Source organism: Coloeus monedula (genome assembly GCF_965178545.1).
Source record: "Coloeus monedula genome assembly, chromosome: 8".
Taxonomy (NCBI): domain Eukaryota; kingdom Metazoa; phylum Chordata; class Aves; order Passeriformes; family Corvidae; genus Coloeus; species Coloeus monedula.
Window position 1 is genome coordinate 15,956,653 of NC_138788.1, and position 19,851 is coordinate 15,976,503.

Sequence of the window (19,851 nt, forward strand, 5' to 3'; positions counted from 1 at the left end):
CCAGGAGGGAAGCAGTGACTGCTGGCCACCAGGCCTCACTCATTTGGAGTATGTCAGGAGCCCAAAACATGTGTTCCTCTCAGAGCCATGATACACTTACACCATTGCTTGGCAGCATCTTGTTTTGGAGACGGACAGGGGTGGGCTCCCTCCTATTGAATCTTCCTCAGTTTGATAAGGGAATTGTTTATTGCTCTCTCCAGCTACCTGAAAGGAGGTTGTAGTGAGCTGGGGGTTGGTCTCTTCTGCCTGGTAACAAGTGAAAGGACAAAAGGAAATGGCCTCAAGTTGTGCCAGGGGAAGTTTAGATTGGATATTAGGGAAAACTTCTTCAGTAGAAGGGTTGTCAAGCATTGGAACAGGCTGCCCAGGGAAGTGTTGGAGTCACCATCCCTGGAGATATTTAGAAGACATTTAGATGTAACACTTAGTGATACGGTTTAGTGGTGAACTTGGTAGTGCTGGGTTAGTGGGTGGACTTGATGATTTTAAAGGTCATTTCCAACCTAAGTGATTCTGTAACTCTGTTGGGGTGATTGTCACTATAGCCAATGGTGGTGGGTCAACTGTGACTGACAACTAAGTCCCACAGTAAGAAAAAAGCTGATGGCCTGAGGTAAAGCCAGTTTATTAAGTGAGGAAAACAAAAACAAGCCACAAAAAAGCAAAATTCAAGCGATACAAAGTCAACCACTCACCCAGTACAGCAATTTAGTACCAGATGCAGTGACTCCCAGAAGTGATACGGCTTTACTGTACCTTACCTCCTACCTGTTGGCAAAGAGAATTCCCTTCACCAGAAGCCCCCCCCCCATTGTCACTGCGTTTCCTTTCATGGGGACTGTGCTCAGACTTGCACAGGCATGTGAGTTTTACTGTAGAAGTTGATCCTTTTAAGCAGTTGTAGCCAGAGCTCCCTCAGTTGTTTGTTGAACAAGGAGGCACTGTTTGTAAGATCACAACGATCAGCCCTGTTTTATGATTTTTATGAGCATTAATGGAACAAGGTTTGGGGACTGAAGGAGAAAATGGAATATGAAAAGGAAAATGAAAAGAGGCTGTGAGGAAAGCATGTCATTTCTAAATGAATGCTCTGTGCAGAGGAATTGAATCTTTTCACAGCTGAAAATGGATCTTAAATCTGATGCCTTAGCTTGTTTCAGCTTCTGTAATGAAATAGTTTCCCTAATACCCTGTGACCTGAATTTCTCCCTGCTTTATGGGTGCTATTCCTTGACGTACAAACCTGTATTTCCTCAAGTCAGCATTTGATGATGGATGTCAAAATACAGGTCATGTATTATGCATATAGCATTACCGATTTAAGGTGTTTACTTGTCAAGTTGAAGAAATTCAGAAATGTCACATTCACTGAATCTGCACAGCTGTCACTTGTAGTTTTTCATGCCTTTAAATGAAAGTTCTGATAAAGCAGGTTAGTTTCCTGCCCTTTTTTTCTTTTTTTTTTTTTTTTTTTTTTTTGTTCTGTCTTCTGGAGGAAAAAGCAGACAGCCTATGTATGGAAATTACTTGGTGACTTGGGAGCAGGAATTTGTCTTGAAGGTGTTCACTGTCTTGTGACTCTAAATATAAGCACACAAAATACACCAGTTTTCCTTTTCCTGAAAATATTGCAAGATTTTTATATTTCTTAAAAGTGTATTTCTAGAAGTGTCTGAATTAAGTACGAGCAAGGAAATTAAATTCTCAGATACTTCTCACATCTTTCAAGACAGTAGGATGAAAAATATTAAGGCATGAGTCTATTTTTCATTCAAGGAGAAAACAAGATCCCTTTAGCATGCTTCCTGCATTTCAGACTGAATGCACTATGTGTGCAGTGTGCAATTACGGAGCTTCTGACAGTCTGTGTCTAACAAAAATACCACATTTACTTCAATCTCCTGACACCATCCCAGGAAGACAAATATTCTAAGGGTTAGAGAGGTGGCTACAAATGGCCTTCAATGGAGAGTGTGTGTGTCTCTGTGTGTGTGCACATGGCAATGGAGGGGAGGCAGGAAGAACTTACACATTTAGATGAGTTATGCTGACTTACTTCAATTTGCTTTAATAGGTAGGGAAATACTGATGTGCTCCTACCATCTGAAGGGTCTGATTCACTGGAAGGTGGTTTAGGAAATGCATCCTGAGATGGGGGGAGGAAAGGCTGCAGGAAGAAAGGGAGAAGCAGAGCCTCTAGGGATACTCCCAGCAGTACAACCCCTAGAGTGCATGAGGACAGTATTAGCTCTATTTTCTTTTAGATAAGTGAGCGTGAAAAGTCTTGCTGTTGCCATTTTGACTTGTAATTCAGCAGAGGACCCAACTGGGCCTGCCACCTTAACTGCTCAAGGACTCTTCAGCTACTTGAGCTTTTTCTAATGTAGCAAAGGCCATATCTTGCATCTCCTAACAGAAAGCATTCCACAACAGAATGCAAGACTTAAAACACTGGATCCTGCTGCAGAGGGAGGTGTTACACCTCCCCTCAGATACCCACCTGTCCTCAGAGAGCATTTCCTCCCTTTGGAGTCCCACTTTAATTTTTCTGCTGTTATGAGAGTGTCAGCGTTACCTGTAAGTTATGAGGTGATGACTGAAGGACCTCCATCAGATTCACTTGGTGAGCCTGCGAAATCTCAGGCTCTGCCATGAAGAGGTAAACATTCAAAGAGCCAAAACAGCTCTCAGTCGTAGTGCCAGATACAAGGAAGCATCTGCAAACCAGAACTGGCTGGGACTGCAGCTCACTGTCACCAAGCTGGTCTTCTTGAGTTCAGCACAACAGGTCATATTACATGACTGCTGTTAACATTTCCCATTGCCTCTAAGAAATTTGCTTTGTAAAGATTTTCTATCCACTGGTAATATTATATAAAATTTCTTTACTCACTTAGGTTTCTCTATGACAATGCTTTTGTCTTGAAAGCCTGTTGAAGATATCATATCTACTTCTATTCTCCTGAGGAATTTCTTCACAGACTTTTCACTCCCTTTTTAAGCTATCCTGTCTGTACGATCACCATGTTGCGTCTAGTTTTCTTGTGATAGAATAAAATTCATACCAGTACCTTCTGCAGAGCTAAGAAAGTCTCTTCCCAGTGATTCTAGTTTTGTTACCTGTATATTCTGTATGTGATACAGACAAAACATAGGGGTAGATGAATGGAAAAAGAAAATTAAATCCCATTAAATCAAGAAGCCCAAATCTAGTGGTCCTTGTAGTTTAGGGGCAATTTAAGAGTGATGTAATAATCACTGGAAGAGAACCATAAATCCTTAAGACAATATAAACCCATTATTTTGGTTAAACTACAATTTAGTTTAGAGATTTCGTGGTTTTTAAATTGGTCCCCAAATTGAAGAAAGGTAAGGTAGATAATATTGTATCAACTTCTGAATTCACTAACAGGTGAATGTATCAATGAATTTAGTGGAGCCAAACAGTTTCCACACTGCAAGAAGGTAGTGAAATTAAGTCAGGAATTAAGTTGGCTGTGATTAGTTTAGAAAGTATATGGAGAATTCAGAACTAGTGACAGAGGACCAAAAGTCTGTCCCTGGATGTCGGGTGTGAAGTCAAAGAACTTGGGAACAGTATGTCCAAAAAAAAAAAAAAAAGTATTTTCTAAAAAGTGTGGCTTAAAGTGAGCTTGGCTCAATCCTATTTGTCTGTCTGTCCTAGCAGACAGATATTTGCCTAAAAATGCTGCCTTGACATTGGTCTACATGAAACCATAAAGTCAGAAGTCACCTTCTAGCTTCACCGTCACTTCTGCAATGAGCATTCCCATGCTTTCTGTAACTTTACTGGACAAGGGAGATAGAATTCATTAGTCTCAATGGTGAATTTCCACTCCTGCTATTGCATGAGCTTTTGTATAACTACCTGGTTTTTTTTGTATAACTACCTACTTACAATCAAACTCCAAATGGTTTTGACTGAGTATTTTTTTTTTTAAAGAAAAAAAAAAAAAGGATAAAAAAATGCTCAATGTCAAGAGCTCCATTTCAAACTGTAGAGTCTCTGGCTGAGTCAGACTGTAGACACTCAGTCTTTTTTAAAGGTGAATGTTGCTGGTCTCCAGATTTTGTTTTTCCTGTGAGTGCCTTCCAGCATGTTTCCTCTTCCACCTTTGTTTCCTTCACATCATCACTTCTTCCAGTTCTTTTCAAGCAATCTTTTTACATACCATTTGAAAACCTGCGTCTTTTTTCTTTCATCCTTTTTGTCTCTTAGAATGGACCCGTCCATCCCAGTATTCCTACAACTGTAATCCTCACAGAAATGCATATTATAAATGGTACACACCATTACAAAAACCCTAACATGGGTGGGTGGTAGTGCTCCTGGAAAAGTTTGATTATTTTAAATCTTGATTTCTGATCAAACCTAAAACTGGCTAATGGAAGCAGTTTGTTCCTCATGGTTGTCTTACCGTTTACAAACAGTACTCTTTAAAATCTTAATTGCTGTTTAAGGAAAGGTGTTTGTTTCAAGATCTTTTTTTTTGTGTGTAGTTTTTCCTCTGTAAACTTTCTCTATTTTCTCTATTCATTTCTTTTTTTTTTTTCCTTTTAGGCTTTACACCCCCTGGGATGGATAGGTCATCTCCAGACAACAGTCCAGTCCATGGCCTTTTACGTCAACCCTCCATTACAACAGGAGCCAACATCCCTATTATAACAGAGCTAGGTAAGAAAAGCTAACATTTATCCTTTCATGTACATTCCCATGTATTTTTCCCACTTTCCTTGTTACGCCGATACAGAAAAATTACCCATACTGTGTCTTACACTGTTATGTTTTCTCTTCTGATAACTGCTTTCAGTTACTCTCTCTAAAGAAAGTTTAGTAACAGTTGGTTCACTTTATTTGAATAACTGAAATATATTTCTCTCCTTTGGGTTTTCTCCATTTTCTTAAGTAAATATTCTATCAGACAAGATGCTTTTAGCATAGTGTAACAAACAAGCAGGGGTCTTTGGGCTAAGGTTAGAAAAGGAAAAAGGCCACAGTAAGTATAAGCAGATATTTCCTGTGCATTTAATCAATTGTAAGAGGCCATTTGTTTATTTCTTCATGGTCCAAAACTGTTTAATCATGTGTAACCAAAGTCTGTATAATAGTATGAGATATTTCACTCCTGAGAATACAATGATGGTAGGTAACTAGACTCTGATTTCCATTCTAGCTGTGGGTATTTATGTTGTCAAGTGGTGTGATGTGAAGTGCAGAAGCTGTTCTGTTTTTTTCATGGCAAATACAAACTTGATTTGTGGTCCTTTGTCCTGTTTTCTTTTTCAGTTTTATTTTTTAGAGCCTTACCTGTCTTTTTCCCTTACTTTATTCTCTTTCTGTACTTTCTTTTCCCCCTAAATACTTTACTTACTAGCTAAGCCTGGCAAACTTCTGCCTTTGGTTTCAATCAGTCAGGAAAAAAACAGTGGAACCCACATTCTAATGATAACTGAACTGGGTAAGAAGTGCCTTTTTCCTTCACATCACTGTCTTATTTTCTGTTGTTGTTGTTCTTACTGTCATCAGCTTTTCCTTTATTTATCTGGCTGTATCAGAGGGGCTACCCTCATGGCACTGCTTTGAATGTGTTTTATTTGTGATTCTGGTTGAAACTGACTGTCTCGTTCTAGTCTTAATGATTTTTTTTCACGCAGCATCAGTAAACCTTTGATCACACTCGTCTGACCTGCCGGCTGTTTTCATAGCACCTCCTCACCAATTCATTGTTTTTGGCCTGAGTCCCCACCTCCCTGGCCCTTGCTCTCCTACACCAATTTTTCTCTCCTTTTCTCTCTTCTTTCTCTTTCTTTTTTTGTTACTTCAGCCTGTTGTCAATTTGGTGGACATGCCTTAGCAGCTTTCACAGGAAGTCCAAGAAGAAGTAAAAGATACCAGAAAAAACCCCAAGCATCATACTTTCCCTCAAGCTATTTTTTTGTTTATTTTGTAGAGTAGGCTTTTTCTCAGAAGCTCAGGTTTTGAAGCTGTAGAGAAGCAGCCAAGCTTCTGCGTGGTTCCCTCTCAACACAGAATGCTCTCACCAGCCTTTGGAGCAGCATTTGATGAGCTTTTCCCTATGGCACAGCACCACCTGTTCGAACCCAGCTCACCTGGCCCACAAATCCCAGCGATAACTTGCATTAGAAAGATAAAGATGCTGAGGATAAAGACACACCTGCAGAACTCACAATAGATTTGTAGGACCTCAGGAACTGCCCCCACGCATGGCTAGCATGGTGTCTAAGACAGATGTTAGTCTACCTTAGATGAAGGTAGAAAAAGGATGCTACTGTCAATAGTGCCTACTCTCGACTAGCAAATTAAACTGAGGTACAAGCTTTTCAAAAAGTACATTTTGAAACTATACAGCAGGCTTTTAAATACTGTATTTCTCAAGAATCTGAAGGATAAATTGATAGGTGTTGTGCTAAAGAAAGAAGTATTGTGGATATTGGTGTTTTCTTGGATGAAATTCTTCTGATTCCCAGGGCAGAACATTTCTCTTATTACAGTACTAAGGTGTTATGTTTAAACAGTTACATCAGGGAGTGCAAAGGCCAGAATTTTAAATTCTATCCTCATCTCATTTAGACAGCTCTCATGAGGCTTTAGCTGTAGTAATTCTTGTTTTGTAAGCTAAACATAGCAAGCACGGTAGTATCGAGAGTTTGGAAAAGGAGTGGATGTAAAATAAAATTATATGGGAAAGAAAGAAACTGTATGAGAAGGTACCATCAGAATAGCAGGTGGAAGAATTTCTGACTTAGGAAGTCCAGAGCTGAAATCTGATCAAGGTAACGGCAACTTTTATGTTCTTTTCAGAGTTTGCTGGGTTGGCTCAGGAGATGCGTTCACATGGGGAATAGGGACATAGTGTGTACAGTTTCAAATGCTCAAGAAGTTTTTCATTTCCCTTTCTTGCATGGGAACTGAAATTAATTTGTCATTTAGTAAGTTGAAGGGTATTTCAATGGCATAGCTAAGCAGTCTGTGCTTTCATGCCTGAGGGAGACTAATATGGAAATGAAATATTTCATGAAATATGATCCACTTGATACACTGATCTCAAGGAAACAACTATTTTTAGTTGGAATGAGTTGGAGGCAGAGAGCTTAACTGTGACAATGAAATGCCAGAGAAAGTCAAAATGACAAATACTACTTTATTTGGGCTTTTCTCTAAAACAGCGTGATGTAGATTCTTTTTCACACTGGCTAATGTAGAATTTGTGGCTGAGAAAGTGAAGTTATAGAGACAAATACTTGAACAAAAGGCAGTGCTGCAAGAGAATAACTGCTCATTCATTCAGATAGATGCATGTTAAAGGGACAGTTTATCCTCCTTTGAGCTGTAAGTGCATTAACACCACTCCAGTAAGAATCACAGCAGCACATCTAACAGATGCCTGTGGGCTATGTCAGAGTTTTCTTGACAGTCTTTATTTTACAATGCGGTTCTAACTTTGTATCTTGTGATAATGTTTCACTGTACATGCATACAGCCTCAGCCACTGTACCCCACCAATATACTACAATTGTCTCAATATACAAGAGCATAATGTATCTCATTTTGAGCACAGGCAACTGGTGCCAAGAAGCTACTTTACAGGAAAGGGGTAGTCACCTGTCAAGAACAAGAGTGTCACCTCTTAGGAGCAAGATAATGAGCAACAGATTTTTAAACGCACATTTTCACATCCATCTTGATTTCATTTTCAGTGACGTCAAAGACCCAAGTCTGTGTTTCCAGACATATGCCGTTTCTTTTTCTTTGACTGTGTGATGTGTAAGGTCACATGCTGGTGACCCAGAAACACCGTTCGATTTTACTCTTAATATTATTATTGTTATTTTCAGTAAATGATTCAAATGTTCAGTTCTTGGACCAAGATGATGATGATGATCCAGACACAGAACTGTATCTCACACAACCCTTTGCATGTGGAACCGCATTTGCTGTCAGCGTGCTGGACTCTCTCATGAGCGCAGTAAGCAAACAAAACCTTTTTCATTCCCTTCTGTCAGACTTGTTGTGAAAGAGTGTGAAAGTGTAGGAACTTTTCCACAGGTAGGCAGAAGATGTATTTTTCTTAGATGTCAAGAGAATTTTGGAACTAAGCTAGGTTATTTTCTTAGTTGGACACAGAGATTTTAACCGAGATATCTAGGACTTCCAAGAGTCCACAATTTTATAAGGAAACGGTCTCATGTCAGGTTTTAAGGATAATATTCTCCAAAAAAAGTTGTCTCTTCCTCCTAAACCCAGAGCCAAATTCAGTGTGTCAGTCCCTATGCTCACCATTCTTGTCAGACAGCATCAACTGTGTTTTGAGCTTTTAATTTCCTGTAGCTATGTGCGATGGTCTGAGTATGAGTGCTGGGGGACACTGATAGAACTCCGTGAAAGCCATTGTACACATCTCATGAACTCTACTTGTGTGAAGGGAGGTTATCCTCTCTTTTTCATATGAGTTTTCTTGTGAATCAAAACTTCAGTGCATGCCAGAAACCACAGATGGTGGCCTTTGGTTATGTCTTCATTGGGGCTTTTGGTTTGCAGCCATAGCACATCTCTGGAGCAAACACCTCGGTCATGCTCCTTTTCATCCTCCCCATACTGGCTGAGTTTTCAGACCATTCTTGCTCTGTGTGACCTCCACTTCTTTCAGAGGGACCTTAAACTCTGCTAGATATAGCAAGGACATAGTCTTTTTAAAATCTGAGCATGGGCTTTCTGAGTTCCTTGTGGAATAAAATTCCATAGTGCTATGAATGATCTGTTGTAAATCCCAAGTAACACTACATATGAGCAAATGGGTTTCTCTAAAGGAGCCAACTCTGACCTTCACCTGAATTCAGAATTAAACTTGCTAATTTTAAAAAGAATTCATAGTGATCTTTATTATTTTATTTGTGTTTCATATTTATGTATCTGTATTTTGTGATTTTTCCCTGCTATATTTTTCATATGTTCCGTCCACAGATGAAAAGATGAGTCTACACAGATAAAATTTTATTCTAATGCAGCCTATGAGTTTTCAATAACCTCAGAAAATGCTTTTCTTGAAAGCTATTTACAGTATTTTGTAGATGTGACAAATTCAGGAAACCTAAGCAAGCACTCTTAAACTCTGTACCTTCCCTAATTAAGATCTCTATCTATAAAATATTTAGCATATTCACATTATAAATGGGAATAATTTAATGTGAAGGTTCCAAATGTTACTTAGAGCTGTTTTTCTACTCCCATTATTATCTAAGTCAATGTCTCTGAATGTATTGTTCAGTAGGGCACTTGAGAATCAAGAAAAAAGTAGGGCTAATCCTTCTGGTTGCCACTAGCATTGCCATAGAAAGAGAATGACATGTTGTGGGCATCATGGCTTTCTTGTGCAAAAGTATCTCAAGTAAATAATAAGGATGTAATGAAAAATAGGTACAGCATGCCTGTTCAGAAATTTTAATACTTTTAGTTGTTGCTAGCTTTTATTAACTCTTAGTTTTGGACAACATGCCCCTCTGTTTCTGCAGTTCCTTTCCATAACGGTCCTTTTTCTAAATATTTTCACATCTAAGTGGTCATATTATGTGTCAGGGACACTGCAGGCTGAAGCCAGAGAAATGTGATAACAAGAGTAGAAAATTCTCTACTTGAAAAAATAACTAACCAAGAAGACAAGCCAAGGATTCAGTCAGTTAGAATTGTTCACTATCTTGTATTTTCTTTCACCAGTTTTCTGATCAGTGGCAGTGTTATTTTCTGTTTTATTCCTCAAAGGCCCAGTAAGGAGTTGGAAAAGTACAATTCTTCCTGACCCTTCAGAAAGTGTAAAATGTGTGAGATGTTTTCCCTTTACTATCCTTAGTCTTAGGGGGAAGGTGTGTTCTCCTTCCACTTCTTCTCCAAGGAAAAGAGTGTTTCTCATACAAACTAATCTATTTGCACTATATTATTTCTTACCTTTATTTTCTTTTTTTTTCTGGAGTACACTTGCTTTTAGCAAACAGCTTCTATTTAATTTGACTAACTTTATACTTGCCAATATGGGCAAACTGAACCCCAAATCCTAGCTAAATTGTGAGATCATGCTTTCATGCTATTAATTGCACTGGAATTCTGTAAGAAGTATATGATTTGCACTGTGCTGTCCTTTGCTAGCTCACTTGGAGACAAGTATATAGTTCATTATTCCATCTACTTAGTGATTCAGGGGTTTTTACTGCTTATTTTCTATGGGAAAATTCCAATTTATTATCTCTATTGATACCTCTGTAATGAAAATTCTTTATGTAGTGTACAGTGCAAATGGACAATGCATGAACTGCTCCTTCAAGAATTAATCTCTCCCCACAGTAGTGGGGTTTTGTAGTAAAACAGGTGTAAGAAAGATTAGAAAGTCGAATAATACCTGTACATACGGTATGATTTCTGACCTGTGGGTAATTTGAAACATGCATATAGATGTATGTATATAGAAAAAGAGCTAAAAAATGTTTTTAAAATAATTTGCTTAAGTATTCAGTTATTGCATAATAATAATAATTCTAAAGTATTAATCAGTATTAAAGTATTATTTAATGTTTTATAGCTTTATTAATATTGAAGTAGTACATTAAACCCAACTCATGAATCACAGATTAGAAAATTTGGTAACTTTCTAATTCAAGTCTGAGTGCTGGAGATCTTTACGTTCTGCTAGCTCAGCATTATTTCCTATAAAATGACAGTACTGGACATTTTCAATTTGAAATTGTCTGTTATTTCCATATTTCAAAGGTAAAAGTTTAATGAAGTTTAGTTTTCAGAATGCTGTGTACCGGTCATCTACACCTGATGCATTAAGAGGCCTCCTAGAAACAGAGACTAGACAGGAGTAAAGGATTAAAAGAGGTATTTATTTGAAAGGCCTTCAAAGGTACCCCCTGGGGAGCCTGAAGCCATTCTCAAAATGGACCCCAGGATGGACCTAAGGTCACGAGTTCTTCCGTCTTTATAGGTTTGGTTCATTTGCATAGCAGGGTTAATTCTCCAATTAAAGCTTCAGTTTTCCCCTCAGCTTACCCCGCCCTTTAGAGGCTCTTTGGTTTATACTTTTGGCCTAGGACAGTCTTGGTGTCCTTGGAAAGCAGGGCCGGACAGGCTTTGTTATGTCTACCTAGCATGAGAGAGCAGAAGTTAACAGGCTACAAGAAACTTCAGAGTCACACACCAAGCAGTACAGAATTTGAAAAATATAAAGATTAAAACCTAAGGCATCGCACCCACTTTGGCCTTTGCAGCCAAGGCAATATATTCCACAAGCCCAGGATTCACAGTGTAGTAGCTCAAACTAGCTACTCAGAGTTGTTGTAGTTGTAGTTGCTCAGAGGACAATCACAAGCTCAAAACCTGCATTGTGTTTTTGAAGAGCTGGTAGCAGTGGTCTCTCCAGGTTTGTTTCAAGAGCATTGCTGTGCTCTGTGGGAAGGCTCTGGGCATGGGTCATGTTGTAACTGTGGCAGTGGCTATTGTTAAAATGCTCCAGCTAATCATTATTGTGTCTTTGAAGAGAGATCTACTGCCATCAGGTACTTGAATGATATATTAATGTTGTTTTTGTCGTAGCATATCCAAACCCAGGTAATAATACACATTTTCTGTCAGTCTCAAGCACTACTTCTGGAAAGCAGAGCATGCTTCCATCACCAAGTGAAATGTAACTAAAAAGTGTGGGATTGAAAGCATCTTTTAGATTATGTGACTGTTTTTTAAAAATGTTCAGCTGTAGAAAAGTTACATGACATAGGATAGTCTAAGAGGAGCAAATTTTTGAGCAGAAGTACTTTTTCCCTTTCTTGTTGAGATAGTTATTCCATAAAATCCTCTACATGCAAGGAAACAGTTTTATCAACACACAGTACCTTCAAAGGTTTGAGCAGTTGGCCTGAGAGCCAAAGCTTCCCTGTGACTCCTTCTGGCACTGAAGATACAAGAACTACAGAAGTTCTGGCAGGCTGGCATCCCTCCCACACCTCCCACTGCAACAGATCCGAGGTGCTGCCGGAGTGGTGCCATTGGAGCAAGGATCTCCAGAGCCAGATTATACCATTTAACATTCGCTATCCTGGAAATCATTTGCTTGTGCTAGAACTTTAGGTCTTGATTTTTTTCTGTATTACCAAATCCTAGTTTTTCTTCATATAAACAAAAGCACAGAATGGAAGAAAATAGTTTAAAAAGTTAAAAATAACTTTTCATTATAGCTCTTACTCAAGAGTTCTCCCGAAGGGAACCTCACAGTCTTATTTGTACAGAAAAGAAGCTTTTTCTAATCTTTGATATGGGCATTTTGAAACAAGAATATTTTTCATGAAAGTCTGTTTAGAGAATTAGCAAGCAGCATCTTGTAAGTTAAAGTATCCCAAACGTCTTTAAAGTTTAGACAATAGTTTGAGAATTAATAGATTTTCAAATGGTGAGATGCTGTTATTTATTTTCTGCTGTTGATTCTGGCTCAAAGGCCCTCTTGTTATTGGTATGAATTACTGATGTTAGCTCCGTCATTCCTCGGGTTTAGATATATATTATTCCTCCAACTGAGAAAGAAAAGCAAGTTAAAATATTTGTTTGAAAGTGAGGTTCAAAACTGCATATAGTGGAGGAGGAGTCTTCATAAAAGAAATTCATTCAAAAACCCACTAGCAAACACAAAAAAGGCAGAGATAACTTGAAAAATGACAATTTTAGCGTAATTATAAATGAAAGGCAAAGTGCTATTAAAGTTAAAGCAATATTATTAAAAGATGTGCTAATTTTCAGTTAAATTTTCTGTAGAAGACCAATTAATTTAAAAGACATGACAGCATTAACTGCAAAACATAAGCACTCTGGTAATTATACTTTAAAAAATGATTGAACAAATGGGAAAGCATCCTTGAGACATTTGAAAGAGCTGCACTACAATTCAGAAGCAAGGGCTAGGTGGCAGTGCTAGCTCAGATATCTGTGTCATGATTTCCTTGTAATTTACCCAGTTTCAGTGTCTATAGTGCATTTCCTTTTTGCTGTGTTTAGAATACACCTATTTCATATTCTCATTCCGGATGCCAATTAAAGTGATACCATACACATGTCCAGTGTGGGGTTTGGTTAATGACAGTAGCAAACAAGTATTTCCTCAGTTATGATTTTACACTCAACAAAGGGGATTCTTTTAAATGACTGGAAAGCGTCTTGTTACTTTAAGTACAACAGCACCTTTCCAAAGACATTCTGTAAGTCAGTTTCTTATAAGTACTGGCATATCCAGGCCATGTACCCTCCCACAGAGCAAGTAGAAGATCACTCTGAAATTAATTTCAGTGTATTATTATTCCAAAGGAAATGGATATCAGCTAGTTCAGCTTTTCAGTGTTCCCCTAGTTCCAAACTGGCAAGATGTAATGAAGAGACTGATTTTTGTAACAATCAAAAGCATGGACAGACAGCTTTTCCTTGAGGGTTAAATACGTTAGTACAGGAGGAAGTAACCCTATTTAGCAGAAGGTGACAAGTTACAGCTTCCTATTCACCCATCTTTTCTTGCTTATCATTGGGCATTTTCTGATCAGACACAGTGCTGCAGCAGTTTGTCCCTAAACTTGAAATCTTTTCTCCCATTGATTGCAAAAGAAAAAAAACCAAAAACTGTCTTTTGGCTGCACTCATCCATCTGACTAAATGGTGCCATCCACATCAATCATGGTGTGAAACCCAAATTAAGCCATTGTTCCACAATAAATGCTGCCTCTTTTACTAGTGAGGGTCTTAGCTTTGCCATAGAAGTATAGCACAGTGGGAAGAGTTGCCAAAGAGGGCAACTCTGATTCTCATCTCAGGGACATCAAGGAAGAAGTAATTGAAAAATAAACAGTCATGCCTGAATGTCTTCTCTCTCTCACGGTGGCAATTCCTATTAAACATCATGTAATCGCTCCAGACTTACATTCCTGCAAGGGGTCACATTGATTTTTCTTTATGTTAAGAGAGGTTTGAGTATTACACTTGAATTGTTACACAGTGCATCCACATGTGTAAGAGCTGATTTGAGATTAGCTGTTGCTTTAGACTAGCTGAATCTTCCTGAACCTCTACTTATGTCAGACTACTCTTTACAGTATGCCTTGTAGTTAAAATATGTAGTCCCTTACCCAGGTTAACTTAAAATAATTGGAGTTGATGAGATGCAAATATTTGCTTTAGGCCATGTATAACAATAAGAATATGTTCATTTCATTTTAATTTAGTCAACAGGTGAATGGCATCTATGCCTATGTAAATAAGCAGAGAAGCTTGAAGTTACAAAACCTCAATGTAAAGTGAAAAACATTGCTGCGTAGAACTCATTTTCTTCTGTTTTATCTGTCATCTCCAGCAAACAATGAAACTGGAGTTTCATTATACAAAGAAAGAATATCAAAGTAACATGGATAGGAAGCCAGCTCTGCTTTTTGATCTCAGGATAAAATATTTCAACCTGTACCTCAGTTTACCCATGTATTAAATTCAATTACATTATATGGATGGAGCAATGAATTTCATTGAAAAATATTATTTTAAAAGTTTTATCTTTAGACAGCAAGCACTGTTTGAGAATTCAGTATTCATTTTCACTTGGTTGGATTACAAGCATTTGTTCTAAATCCTAAATTCAACAAAATCCAGAAATCCAGTAATGTCAATCCTGTGTACTCTACAGTGAGCTCATTTTCTCCTTTTATGTCCCCAGCACTTGCACAGCTTCTGAAAACTCAGACATTGGTGACATTATAAGTGACAGTCTTCCCTTTTTTTTGTTCAACGTTTTTTTTTTGCCCAGTACAATACATTGCAGATGTTTAACTGAGTATGTCTGAACTATACCAGTATACTTTTAAGTGAACTTGAAAGTCATTCATCTGGATTTAAATTAATATTTTAAATACCCATTGTTTGCCTGACAGACCAGCAGTGCTACAGATGCTGGCAAAATGTCAGTGTGGAGTAAATCTTCCCTAATAAACCACACTTACCCTATACCCTAGAGTTTTTTAAAAGGACCACCAGGATCCCAGACTCATCATACATTTATCTGGAATGAACTCAAGATGTTTAATTGATACATGCTTATGTCTGAACACTGTCAAGTCTCGTAATAAGATGTTTAGTACAATACATCGGTTAGACTGCTAGAGTCCAGCCACAGTAATAAGTAATGACATTTGCAGCACAAAGGCAGCTCCCCAACGAATTGGTGACAAGAGTAAAAAGGCAATCTAGCCTGTGTAAGCTTTAAATGTGGTCTGAATTTTACAATTACATGTCCTAAAGCCCATTATTAGACATGAGGGCGATGAGAAGGAAAGCAGTCATTGCATCACTACTAACACCAATTATAGGAAACATAAATCATTCAAATTTTTGTACTTTAATAAAAATCAGCCTGAATTGGTGTTTAAAAGGAAGGATCTAGTATAGGAGCCTAATGGGATAGAAGAAAATAGAGTAATTGGAGGCTGCTGTCTTTTCACTTTCTATATAAAATTATTTGAAGAGACAGCCAAGAACTTTAAACAGCAGAAACCCAGAAAAGTTGTAATTTGGATGTCTTCAGTTGTGACTTTAATGGTGTTTGCTTAAAGAGCTTTCTTTTATCTCTGCAGACATACTTCAATGACAATATCCTCACACTGATACGGACATTGGTAACAGGAGGAGCCACACCAGAGCTGGAAGCACTGATTGCTGAGGAAAATGCATTGAGAGGAGGTTACAGCACGCCCCAGACACTTGCAAACAGGGACAGGTGTCGAGTTGCTCAGTTGGCTTTGTATGATGGGCCATTTGCAGACCTAGGGGTAAGATCATGAGGGAAATGTAGGACCAAGGCTGGTCTGTGCTATGCTAGCTTGCTCTCAGACTGAGTGAAAAATCTATCTTAGTAAGCATATAATTTCTATTATTTAATTTAATAGAGCTTTTGGATTGCTTAAAAATTTACAGCACAGAGTGCCAGGTTTGCTCTTTACCTTTTTAAGAAGCTGTATAATTGCCCAGGTTCCTTGCCTGCATATTTCATACAGAAAATCCTGTGGCTCTTCTTCATTGTCAGCTAAAGAGATGGATGAACTGCTTTGGATGATATAATCATTGTAGCAATAATGAATTCAAAGTACACACAATATATATACCTTTCTTGGGTGTTGATAAGCTTATTTAGTGTTTTCACAGAGCTTCTGGTTCTTAAAATCTGCTTATTAGCTTGAAAACAAAGTCGTTGGGTATTTTTCTGCTGGTTTTGGATGAACTAAATTTCTTGTGAAATCCAAATTTTCTGATAATTTGACTCCATTGAAGTCAAAAAACAAGCAAACAAAAAAATTTAAAACCCCCAAACTAATTAGAGAGCACCCACTCTGCTTTGACAACGATGTAGGATTTGATGTTTCTTAAATTAACCTTGTGTTCACCAGCTCTGTCCAAAAAGAATGGAATGAACTTCTTCACAGAAATGACAGGGAATCCCAGTTTAAGGATTAGGGCAGCAAGAGTACACAGATAGAAGCCTACAGTCTTTCAGTTCATGTAGCAGTCCAGTTGTAGCTGAGACTAGCAGCTCATCAAAACACTTTGGCATGCAGCTTAATATTTCCACAAATAAAATAAGCAACACCAGTCTTTCAAATGCTCTTTCACCAGAGCCTCAATTGCACTACAGCTGTGAAGGCAGAATGCATTAACTCTCATGATTACTTAAGAATCACTATTTTGGATATACAAATGAGCAAATCTAAACTTATGTTTTTGCTAGTCATACATTTAGTCATTGTTTTATGGCAGCAGATATTTTATTATCCATTTAAACCCTTAGAACTCTAATTTCTGTTGAGCTCCTGGTGAATTGTTTTTTGTCTGGATGGCAGTATGGCTGCTGCCAAGAAAGGGTCAAAGATACTAATAATTTTAATACCACAGTTAAAGTAATTTGTAGAATATGCATTGTCTAGTACCAAAATTTATATTTCCAGCTTAAAGCAAATCATTCACTCTTTCCAGTTTGCCATTATTTCATGGACCAAGGCTCTCCAAAATAACAATCATCACTTTACATAGTTACTTATTTGGAATAAAACATTTAGATTATTCATTTCATTGGGTGAAATGTTCTCATTTGAGAGAAACAACAGACTGTCTATACATTGTCCCTTTTTTTGTAAGTTCATACTGAACGACCTGTTCCCTGACATTGTGTTAACGGAGCAAAGAAAAGAAAAAAATGTGCTGTTCTCTTTTTTTTGTTTATTTTCTGTCTTTCCTCTAGGATGGAGGTTGTTATGGAGATCTATTTTGTAAAGCACTGAAAACATACAATATGCTTTGCTTTGGAATTTATCGATTAAGGGATGCCCATCTAAGTACTCCCAGCCAATGCACTAAACGGTGAGTCCAGTCTTCACTGTTTTCAGTCTTCTCAGCGAGGAAGAGCTCAGTGCTGGTAATAAATATAAAAAGAGCTTTCTCCATTTTTGCCTAACTTTTCCACAATCCTCTTTGAGGATTTCACAGTGACTCTCTATCTGACTTTAAATCATAAGCTGGATATTGCAGCCTAAGTTGTCAGCTAATTTTATTCAAAATTTTTTAATTAAATTTTCAGAACGTATCTTTATCTTGTTTGCTTTATGATGATCCACTGTTTGCATGCAAGGAAAGGACTTCAGTTTCCTTTTATCAATCAACTCTAGGTTGTGGGATAATAATTTAAATTACAGTAGCTAGTCTGTCTTCTGAATGCTCAAAAAATACTCCTGTGGGCTTCCCATCAGTACCATCTGTGTCTAATCATAATTTCTTCCAGTAAATGGAAACCCTCCTCTTGGTAGACTACATTTTTACTTCAGTAGCACCAAGCCTGACCTTACTGCTTTAAATAGAGCAGACACATTTCCATCTTTGCAAACTGAAGGCCATTTAGCAGCTTGCTTGAAATGTGTCTTAATTAACTGCTTCCTAGAAATACACACACAGACCCGTACCAGAAGTATCACAAATCTACCATCTGTTACTATTTCGTGCTCTACAAAAAGCATCATTATTGGGTGAACATGGCAATAAACAACACTGCAGCCCACCAAAGCGCTTTCTTCTGTAAGAATTGGAAGAAATTGGGTAGAAAAAATGATTTGCCGTTTAGATTTACACAGTAGTTGCTATACTTGGGATTATTTGTTGGATTAATAGGGGACTTCTGTCCCTGAAGCAGCTAAGCAGATTTCTTATGAGCATTGAATTAATTTCAAAAGAAGTAATGAGTTTCGTGTTTGATTTTTATTCATTTCTTACTTGGACAGAAAATGCCTATTGCCTTGCTCAAGTCTGTTTTTCACATGCATGAAAAAATTTAGCAGCTGGTCTATAAGCCCTTCATACCCTGAAAGGCCATTAGGTGAAGGTGGGGATTCTTGAAATTGAGTGAGTTTTTATTTCAGGCCTGGGATTTATACTAAGCAATGTTGGATTCTCGGATGTGCAGATTTCTCTTTATAAATGCTCTTTGAGGCCATGAATGTACATGTGGAATGAATGAACAAAATTAACCTCACTATAAAGTTACTGATATATTTTCCTTAACTTGTTTTAACTACAGTCACAATCCAAACCAATAATTATATCCCTAGTTCTGTTGACAGTATTTAAATATTTAATAACTATGTATATTAAATATATATTTAAATAAGCTGCATGTAAAACCCTCCTCTCTCTTCTTTTCAGCCATTCTTTTAAATACTGTTTGTGGTGATGTGGTGGTGTATGTTACTGGTTTTTGTCAATATGTTAATCTATTTGCTTAAAGTCATTGCATTATGGTGCATCCAGAGAAAGGAGCATGATTTGTATGGGGTCTTCTCTGAAAAATCATTATGTGATTCACTTGAAGAGCATCATTCTCAGACATTATGTCTGTCCGACAGAAAACATTAAAAAAATGATAGCTGACATAAAAAGTTCCTAAATCATAACGGGGATTATGGGAGCTAAAATTAGGTACAAACAGAAATGCAAACATTGGGGTAAATGTTCATGAGCTAACAACTCTAGAAAAAAATTTTTAGAACAAATCTAAACCTGTTTTCTTTTTCTTTCTTTTTTTTTTCTTCCTTTCTCTCCAGTTATGTTATCACAAACCCACCGTATGAATTTGAGCTTGTGCCGACGGACTTGATCTTCTGTTTGATGCAATTTGACCACAATGCTGGCCAGTCCCGAGCCAGTCTTTCTCATTCCTCCCATTCCTCCTATTCTTCCAGCAAGAAGAGCTCATCAGTTCACTCTATCCCATCAACAGCAAACCGACTGAACCGCACCAAGACCAGGGATTCCCGGGACAAACAGAAGTATGTGCAGGAAGATAGACTTTGATATGTGTATCTACTCCCACTGTGTGTGAAACTTGCATTCACCACCCATTCTCCCCGGTTAATGTTTCCAGCAGTAATGTTCCCTGTTTTCCCATGGAGTTCTCCCTTTTTGTACACATATTTTGCATATGTATGACAGTGTGCATGTGATTGTCATTTTTATTTCACCACCATAAAACCCTTAAGCACAACAGCAACAAAGCAGACGGACCAAAAGTTATTTATGATGCTAGGGGAGAATAAAAAAAGAATTCCAAACCCATAGGCACACTGAAAACATAAATAACTCACTTCAGTTACTCTACATATCCAAAAATAGAGTATATTTAACATGAACACTTGCTCTTGATGTCAGAGTTACACAAAGAAAGTCATTTAGTGCAGAAGTGTTGATGTATGTTGCAGTAGATT

General features: G+C 37.7%; 1 protein-coding gene across 12 annotated transcripts in view; it reads left to right on the plus strand.

The window, feature by feature from the left end:
- KCNMA1 (potassium calcium-activated channel subfamily M alpha 1) overlaps positions 1 to 19,851 on the plus strand; it is a 439,539-nt gene that overhangs the window by 411,619 nt on the left and 8,069 nt on the right. For all 12 annotated transcript variants that reach the window (XM_082286462.1, XM_082286463.1, XM_082286461.1 and 9 more), the window contains 5 exons: positions 4,586 to 4,699; positions 7,882 to 8,012; positions 15,685 to 15,879; positions 17,343 to 17,461; positions 19,192 to 19,416. In XM_082286462.1, coding sequence (XP_082142588.1) covers positions 4,586 to 4,699; positions 7,882 to 8,012; positions 15,685 to 15,879; positions 17,343 to 17,461; positions 19,192 to 19,416 — 784 coding nt within the window. The remainder of the gene's footprint in view (positions 1 to 4,585; positions 4,700 to 7,881; positions 8,013 to 15,684; positions 15,880 to 17,342; positions 17,462 to 19,191; positions 19,417 to 19,851) is intronic.